At 25.2% G+C, this 10,000-nt stretch overlaps 1 protein-coding gene across 1 annotated transcript; it reads left to right on the top strand.

Moving 5' to 3' along the window:
• The first annotated feature begins 608 nt into the window (after window positions 1-608).
• Window positions 609-7,618, top strand: LOC107163643 (protein takeout-like). The gene is made up of 10 exons (XM_089223456.1): window positions 609-679; window positions 782-824; window positions 1,045-1,125; window positions 1,173-1,374; window positions 3,042-3,080; window positions 6,267-6,359; window positions 6,425-6,572; window positions 6,634-6,770; window positions 6,850-6,999; window positions 7,406-7,618. Exons 1-10 carry the CDS (start codon window positions 609-611, stop codon window positions 7,555-7,557), a joined length of 1,116 nt encoding a protein of 371 aa, XP_089079582.1. The 3' UTR covers window positions 7,558-7,618.
• The last annotated feature ends 2,382 nt before the right edge of the window (window positions 7,619-10,000 follow it).

The raw sequence follows: 10,000 nt of genomic DNA, 5'->3' as shown, positions 1-10,000 counted from the left end.
AGTGTTTTTTAAAACCATATTGGTATGATGAGCATGGGTACTATGATTTCATGTGTGAAGTTTACAGGAAACACATTTTGTTTAACCACAATTGATTTGAGTAGAGTTCTGATTTTAAATAATATACAACAACAGTAATCGTATATTAATTGCTACTGTAAAATAAATAATAGATGCTTAACTATTTGCTCATAAAATAAATTACACCTAATCTGAGGAAAACCCAGACGAAGTTTTCGTCAAAGCTTGATGGAGAGCGAAAATATTGGGAATATTAACTTGCACCAAAAACAACCCCCTCGAAAAAAAAATTTATTTTGCGCCATATTTAAAAATTAATTTTGGTGATTTTTGACACTTTTTAAGGTTGTCACATAAAACAAAATATGTATTATGTAATCTGTGCCATTTTATACCTTCAAAAATTGTAATTTGCACCGTTATAAAATAACTAATTTTTTTTTTACAGATTATCATATGGTATTCTTATTCATTGATTAATAAAGTTAATTTTAATAGTTAGGAAGGGTCAGAGTGACGAGTAGGACGAGAAAGAACATTGAACGTAAGTTGGGATAATAAAGTAGGAGATAGACTATTAGACTATGATGACTATTGGTGACATTTTGCGTAGAGTTATTACGTATTTACGTGTTTACACATCCGTACTGACCAAAGGGTCTGGGGCCTTCCTATAGGTTGTAAAACCAACAGTGAACCAAATACAGCTGCAATAAAACCGAATCACACGTACTAGAGTTTCACTAAAATAAACCGATAGCCGTACTAAATCGGACTCAAACAAGTCTGATTTGATGACAAAAGTATAATTGCTAGTTTTAACATAAAATGAAAAATATATTTAATTTGTATATAATAAAATAGTACCTAATTAGCTTAGCAAATAGGAATATATTTGTACGACATAGATAACATTTTACTATTTTAGAATAGCTTAACACTGAATCTATTATTTTTGTATATATATTTCAAATAATTAGAGTGATTTTTTTTACTAAATATTGTTTTGGTTATTTGAAATAGATTGTGGATGTACATATTTATCGAGACGTTTTTGGAATCTTTGCGATGGAGATGTTTGGCTACTTAATTTATAGAAGAAAGGTTAAAATTTAAACTCTAATAATTAATATATATCTAATGTTATAAAGTTGAATGTGTTATATACATTTTTATTGAGATTTGAAGATTGTATTTTTTTAACCCTTATGGGTTGGTATTGTGTGATTCATGCCCCTGAAACTAATGAATATTGTTTTGACTCACGAAAAGTTGTTTTTTTAAGGTTTCCAATAATTACAAAAAAATATCATAAAATCATAAATGCGTTGTATACTCAATGGATACCTACAGGTTATAGATTCAAAATATATTATTCGTATTATTTTTTTTTAGTCTTAAAATGTCAAGAAAGTTCTACACATGCATTTATATTGTCTCTGTCTTATAAGTGCGTAACATAGGTGGTAAATTTACGATCGACAGATCGTCGATAGTTATGAGTCATTAATTAGGTAGGTAGTGAGAATCGACGTATTATGAAACTTAATGGTATTACCATTATCTGTATTTGTATATTGTATGTGCGTTTTTATGGTAGCTTAATTTTTTTTAGCAAATTCTGTGTGTATAGTACGTATAACGTGAATTAAAAATGTTCATATCTCACTTTAAAATTGAAATATTGAAATAACCAACTTAAAAGCACTAATATCTTGCTAGTAAAACTAGCTAAGTACTTAATCCGAACCGTCAACGAGTCAAATTTTTTGGGTTCAGATTTTAGGGCAGTAGGCATGTATTATCGTCGACGCTTACACCTATAGGTCGAAATGGGGAAATTTTGTTGATGAAATCTGTGAATAAATTCAAGGTACGGCCTTGTCTTTTTTAATTCTGTATAATATATTATATCGTTCAAACCAAAATAATTACACATATTCTGTTTAAGATTATATACAAAAAATAAAGGGCTTGGTTTTTTTTATAGTAATGTATATTTTTTTGCGGTAGAATAAATATAGATAATCTCAAAAAGTTGTATTAATACTTTTAACAATCTGAACTATACTAAGAAATATGTTTTTAAATCGTCTCCAAGCGTAAGTAAATACTACAGAGCACGACATAATATGTAAAAAAGATATTTAAGAAATATGAGGGACTTGGTTTTAAAAAAAGTCAGAAACTGAGGTTTGATCAGAATAGTTTTTATAATGAGATGTGGTCCGTTGCTTTCTAACTTAACACCAACCTACAGCACTTTTATAATTTAATTGAAATATATTAAGTTAGAAAGCAATGGACCACATATCATTATGAAAACTATTGCAGTCTACTATGACTATTGTCAAAAATGTTTTTTTTATAGCAATATACTTTAAAATATTTTGAAAGTTTCAATAATAAAATTATCATTATTGAAATGAAAAGACGTAAAAAATAATAATATTTTTTGTTTTTGTACACTGTTGTAGGTTGTGTACATAGCACGTATAAAACGTATTAACGTGGAAATATAACATAATACAATACAAGTTTGATTTTTATATTTAATGAAGTATTATTGTTCACGATTTGTTTTGTCATGTAAACATACGATACATGGATAAATTTATCATTTATATCGCTTTCTGAAACCATAATTAGGTTAAATAACAGAATATTTGCGTTCAATCATTTATAAAATCACAAAATGTATGAAGTTTTTTATAAATAATAATATTTATATTTTTTCAGTAAATATATATTTAGAAATTTGAGTTGGCGAATTTAGGTGATGACATTTAAAAATGCATTAAGATATTATTTTCATAGTAGGGATTAGATTCAATTAAGAAACTATTAAATATAATGAATTTATTGGGTATCTAAATGATTAATATCTTTAAAACAGTTGTTGAATCACACGAACGCATATCAATGAATTAAAAATTAATTGTGAAATCTTTGTTTAGTTGAAAATTTTTTTAATTATGCCTACTACTATTTTTAAAATAATGTACTTTTTTTTTATATAGTAGTTGGAAGTGTGATCACAGTTTCTTACTCCAAATTACGTGAGTATATGATTATTTTAATATAGTAAAATGTTGATAATTGTTAATTAGGATTAATTGTTGAACAAAAAAATAAACATTTACTATATAGGTATGAGTAAAAAGAAAACAATTTTGTACAAGTATGATATTTGGTAAATAATGTGAAAAATCGTTATAAATTAGTATGTAATATTTACATTTTTATTCAACTGAAAGTAGGTAACTATAATAATAATAATAATAATAACGAGTTCATAGGCTTCATTACGGGGTAGCGAGTGGTAGTAATTTATTGTTATCCTATTAATTTTATTGTTTTATCTACTGGCTGTTCTTAGGCTTATGTTATTAGACCACATACAATTGGGTCAAAAATATTACTCAAGATGATTATTGCTACCTCATGATTTTACTCCAAATGAATCCCCATAATATTATGTATAAAAGGAAATTAAAGATGTTATTTGTATACATGCACGAACAAAAACTTATAGTTAAGTATTAAAGATACTAGATAGGCACCTAGTATGTTAGTTCACAGAAAATTTAACACAATTTAATAGCCGTTAATTACACACCTAATTATATAATCATTATATTCTATAACCATGAACGAACCAGCTGTATCAGGTTGTTTGACGTCGAAAAATAAAAACAAGATAATTAAATTTGCGCCGTGTATTTTTGTTTATGCTCGGTTACACTACTGTGATTGTGGAAGTGTAAGTGATTTTATTATAGAATTATCAAAAACATAAAAATATGGATATAGAATATTAATTAGTCATTAAAAAACTCATTCTTAAATAATAGATTGAGTAAAAAAAAAAATTGAATACATTTCACTCAATAACATTTCTAAAGTATAAATAAGATATATATTTTATTTTCGTATGAAATTTATATGAGTTATTTGATAATAGTTAGGACTTTAGAAAATGCAATAAAAATGTAGCCAAGGCATTCCGAAAGTAATAATAAGAAAACTTAAAAGGAGGGTCGTATGATATTCGATACGGACGAAAGGATTTATTTTTGTGAAAGTTTTGTTTTGTTTTTTTTTCTTCAAGTAGATCAGAAAGTTTGCGTGGTGTATGTTGTCGGTAGTCTGAGCATCTACGACTTCGTAACACTAGGGGTCCTATTGTTTTTACGATTTTGTTTACCTAACCTAACATAATCTAAGCAGGACAAGGGCTGCATCCGAATGTTTTCCATACTTGAAAGTTGATATCCAAATTGGTTCCCGACAATACAGGCAACACACATCCTAATTGGTTCTTGATAAAGACTTTCAAAAAGGCGAAAAACTACGATTTAATATTATTATAACATATATACCATAATTATAAATACATATGAAACTGCGAAGAATAGACAAACTACAAAACCTTAAGTCTAAAAATAAGGAAATATTTATAAAAACTGAAATTAATAAATATAAAAATAATGAAATGAATAGACTATAAAATTTATAAAAAATGTCTATTATACATTTTTACTTTAATAATATATGCAACTTATAAAAAACAGAGAATTGGATGAAAAAAAAAAAAAGATAATAATTATGTAACTTATTGTAAATAATTTAGAGTTAAACAAATTGTCACCAATGGCCATAGTTGCCGAGGCTTAATTCAAAAAAAAAAAAAAAAAAAAGATATTATTATTATTATTTATTTTATACTTTGTAATAAAAAATAAAAAAGAGGAATTGAGGAATAAGTTATTATTCAATTCAGATATTTCCTTTGTAACAATCTGAGGACCAATTCGGACACGCCAAGGACAAGAAGACCCGTACACACTATTATACATCGGTATTAGGAGTTAGCAATTTTTAAAATTGTTGACTTATAAAAATGCTGAGATAATAATACAACAATAAATTTTTAAGACTTTCAAATTGTCGAATAAACTGTTTTAACAAATTCAAAATGAGCTATTTTGTTGTGATTCAGAAAATAATGGGCACTTAAAATTTTTAAAACTTCTTATAAACACTAAGTATACTAAACTATGTTTAAAATAATTTTCCGATTTCGATGATTTATCATTTAAATAATTACTTTAAATAATTTATTTTTGATTTTATTATTATATTCTTGAGATGTAACTACATAAGGATAAACTGTACTTAAAGAAAATTCGTTTCAATAAAATTGATTTCGGTTAGTTGGTCATTATTCAAGAGAAAACATTTTCAAAAAATATTTGGGTTATATAGATATGTTATTTTTCAATCTAGATCAGTATTTATTTTTTTATTTTTTATAAAAGAAATTTACAATATATATACAAGATAATATAATAAGTAAATGTGATGATAGCTATAAGACGTGAAAACTTGAGGGGGAAATGAACGTCCAGTGACACTACTTCCAATTTAAACTTATGATCAATAAATTAAAATATATATATAAAGGGTGTCCCGCAAGGATTTACCCATTGCGATATCTCACGAAATAATGGAGATATCAAAATTCTGGTTTTATAATAAGATTCACAGGGATAAAAACTACCGTTATTTCATTTTTAAATTTAGTTTAATGTATTTGTAAAAAATAAAAATAAATATATATTTTGATTTAATTATTTCCAAAAAAATTAAAGATAGCCATTTTGTAGAGTTTATTTTTCTAAAATTATTGACGTTTCAAAATTTTATTTTCATTACTTTCTTGATTTTTAATATTTTTTCTAGTTTTGAAGAAATAAAATATGATTATAAATTTATAACTATTAGGAACACGGAAAGTATTCAGGCGCGGGGTGGGTCACATGTTTGATGACATTACGGTGTTAAATAATTTGCAATTTTTCTCAAAACTAAAAAAAAATATTAAAAATCAGGAAATTAATGAAACTAAAATTTTGAAACGTCAATTTTCAATTTTTTTTGGAAATAGTTAAATAAAAAAATATATTTTTTAAATTTTTACAAATACATTAAAATAAATTATAAAATGAAATAATTGTAGTTTTTATCCCTGTGAATCTTATAATAAAACCAGAATTTCGATATCTCCATTATTTCGGGAGATATCGCAATGGGTAAATCCTCACGGGACACCCTGTATATAAATATGTCGTTGTTCAATTAGTTCAATGTTATAATTCAAAATATTAAAAAATGCTGCTATAATTGTGAACCATTATTTAGAATTAAATGTATTCAATTTTTTATAATATATTATGTTTTAGCAAAAGAATTTGTGAAGTGTCAAATAAGTGATTTAGCTTTCAACGAATGTGTTAGAGCCGGATTACAAAGTGCAATTCCTCAATTAGCAATGGGTAACAATATACATTATGATTATTCTAACAAGTCATAATTTAAGATATATGATGTTGTTATTTAGGTGTTCCTAGTCTTGGTTTGCTTAAAATGGATCCATTGAGAGTTTCAAAATTAGGAATAGACCAAGGGACTCCATCAATCAAACTCAGCCTCAATTTTAAGGATCTGGATATAATAAATATGAGATCTTTGATAATAAAAAAAGCCATGTATTTTTAAGCTACCTAATAATAATATTTTTGTACAATTACTGATGTTAGATTGTTACAGTTACGATCCGGTAAACTACAGCATGTTAATTGAATCTGAAGCTCAAAAACCAATTATTCTACAAGGGCTATACGAAATGAATGGACAAATATTAGTTTTACCCATCATAGGAAACGGACGATGCAAAATTAGCTTAGGTAAGTTACAAAATATTTTTCAACCTTAATTTTAAATTTAAATTGATAAGCATATACACAATTTTGGTGTATTTTCTAGAAAACTTCAAGCTTGCTGGTAAATTGAAAATGACACACGCTTTAAAAAATGGAACAATATTCTTAGTAATACAAGATTTATCTTGGAAATTTACTACTTCAAGAATAAATATTAATTTCGATAACTTGTTTAATGGAAACAAAGTTCTTGGTGAGTTAAAGTCGACCTGTGACGTTAAGTTATTTCAATTACCTTAAATCCTTTATATGCGATCTCAGTTCATGATTCTATTGTCCATTGCTTATATTATAATGTACGTTATTATATAAATTTAAATTATCATTAAATTTATTATAATTTTTTCCTTTTGATTCTTTCTTTGAATGCATAGTATTAGTTTTTTTAATTTATAGTTAGTGTGTTGATTGTTGGTAAATTTCCATTATTTTTATAATAACGATTTAACTGACTATAGTACTGTACTTTAGAACTACCTACTTCTTAATTGGTAGTTAATTATATTTTAATGTATATCACAACTATATTAATCATATGAACAAATCAATAATAGATATATGTTTTATTAAAATGTACACTGATATTATTTTATTTTTAGGAGATCACATGAATATTTTTCTTAACGAAAACTGGCGAGAATTATTTGATGAAATGCAATCGGCATTTGAACAAGCATTAAGTTCTGCTTTTATTGGAATTATCCAACAGTTTTTGAATCAAGTCCCACTAAACCAAATTTTTAATCATTAAATATTAAATTTTTATCCATTATCCTTAACGTATATTAAATAATAATAATCACATTATAAACAAATACATGTTTTCGTCATAATATTCAAAGTATTCATCAACAGTTTTGTTTATTTTAAACTATATCGTGTTAACGTAAATGCATAGTTAAATAATAATAATATATAATACATCGTTTTAAACAGAATAATACAAAATATAAATTTTGGAAAATTATCACAACCATTGATTTAATATTAATTATTCTATTTACTACACATAATTTTTGTTACTTATTAGGTATGAACTGTGTGAAGAATTTTTGATTTTATAATAATATATTATGTACCTTTACAGTAAATGAGTTATACATTTTTTTTTTAAAGAAAAAAACTTAATTTACATACGTATAAACATTGAACATATGTATCTCATGGTATATCATTTACGTATACAATTTTATACTAAATTAAAAAAATATATATACATTTTTATATGGTTTAAATTTATTATTATTAAAACAGTTAAAAAAATCAGTGTTGATCATATTTTCTGCTAATAGCGGAAAAATTGTTGAAGGAGATGCCAGAATATTTGAATTAATGTTTTTTTTATGTGAAATAAATGTTTAGCTCATGTACTACCATAAGCACTTGGAACTGTCAACACTTAAGATAAAAAGTATAATCAATGTTAAAGAAAATAAGGTTGAATAAAAAGATTAATTTTTAGTTGTTCCTTTTTTTAGTTAATCAATTTTTGCCATAATAACCCACATTAAATAATAAATAAGCAGACACCTTAATAAGTTATTTTGGATTGGTCCAGGTTATGAATAGGGTTCGGATAGTTATGCAATTACATGCTTTTTCTATTAGTTAAATTTAAAGTTAACCTAGATAAAAATTAAATTCATTTTTTACTGAATAAAATGATTTATTTTTATTTTTTGCATATTTTATTTTTCATTTTATACATTTACATTTTCATATTCTGATTGTTACAATCATGCTAACATTTCACTTGATAATTTATTGCATAGGGATTCTCCTGTTAAAAATGAATGCTATATATATGTGTGTGTACCGGTGTGATATTATTTCGTATAATATGCACATTTATATTCAAAGGGTATTATGTACATGTATTACATACCTATAGTATTTAAAAAATTTAATATATTGAATTTCAATGTATTTTTTTTATTATTATTTGCACTTTGAATTACGATTTTACAGTATACACTATACAACTATTCCTTAACTATAAAATATAATTTTTTGTTGATTTCAATTTACTGTAATGAATAATTACAAACTGTATCATCATATAAAATAAATTGAACTGTTCAACTTATACTCTACTACTCCTGAGATCATAATAGTATTCACAAGAATAGGATAGAGAATTAAAGATAGTAAGGTAGATAAGTGAATAGAGATAGTATAGGTACAATATTTCAGACCTTAAATAAACCTCTGTATACGTTGCCATGTTGTGTTAAGTTAAGTGCAGGTTATAAGTTTCTAAGACTTATAAAATAGAACTAAGAAAACTTAATTTACATTAATCCATCTACCTGCAGGTTAATAAAGTAGGAATTAGTCACTCGACTACTTACTCCTTAACCGGATAGGATTAAGTATAAATATAGTATACACTCCTGAATCTTTGGGTTACAAATACTTATTTCACATAAATACCTAGACAAAAATAATTGTTTTATTACCATTGAATACTGGTTCCGAAACCCGTCAACATTTTAAAAATCAAAAACTTCTGCTTAAAAGTTAGTTATTTTTTATCATACATATAACATTCAAGTCTATTATTTTGTTTATCTTATTAAGAAGACCATGCATGCAGTACGGAATTTTTAATTGAGTTAAGGACAAAACTGGAAATATAATATTTTTGTTCAGTGTCATATCATATTTGTTATGCCACTGTTTATCAAAGTTATAATTTATTGATATCAGTATAAAAACTGGCAAAAAATCTAGGAGTAATATTTTTGATTATCTTAAGACGTTTTCTTCATTAATATAAAAAATAAATAGAAGAGATGAGTGGGGACAAATGGTATTTGAGTTTAATGATCGAAATATTGCGGTAGTAGTACTTGTAGGAAGAATCTTAACTATGGCTCTCTTATATGTGATTATATACATTAATAAATTTATATGATACGTGACAGAATGACCTTATTAATATGGTTAGGTAATTTTATAATACTGTAATGTATTATAGTGATACAACTGGAGTATTGTTTTCAAATTTTTATATTTTTCATGGAGATAAAATATTGGTTTTCTTAAGTATATTGATTTTTCATAGCAGTAAACCATAGTAATTAAATCTTTAGGAAATATAGTATGGTTAAAAGGTAATGTAGATAATGGAAATGATTAAAATATTTTTAAAACGTAGCTATTTTAAAATTAATGTATGCACTATTTAGAAG

This window comes from Diuraphis noxia, unplaced genomic scaffold (genome assembly GCF_037042655.1).
Source record: "Diuraphis noxia isolate RWA-SAM2 unplaced genomic scaffold, SU_Dnox_SAM2 contig0003, whole genome shotgun sequence".
Taxonomy (NCBI): Eukaryota; Metazoa; Arthropoda; class Insecta; order Hemiptera; family Aphididae; genus Diuraphis; species Diuraphis noxia.
This window is presented reverse-complemented; position numbering and strand designations above follow the sequence as displayed.

Excerpts from the sequence above, each read along its gene's own strand:
- LOC107163643 (XM_089223456.1), top strand. The coding sequence starts at position 609 with ATGACTATTGGTGACATTTTGCGTAGAGTTATTACGTATTTACGTGTT. Across the intron at positions 3,081-6,266 it reads AGTTTCTTACTCCAAATTAC|CAAAAGAATTTGTGAAGTGT; the intron begins GTGAGTATATGA and ends ATTATGTTTTAG. Across the intron at positions 6,360-6,424 it reads AATTCCTCAATTAGCAATGG|GTGTTCCTAGTCTTGGTTTG; the intron begins GTAACAATATAC and ends GTTGTTATTTAG.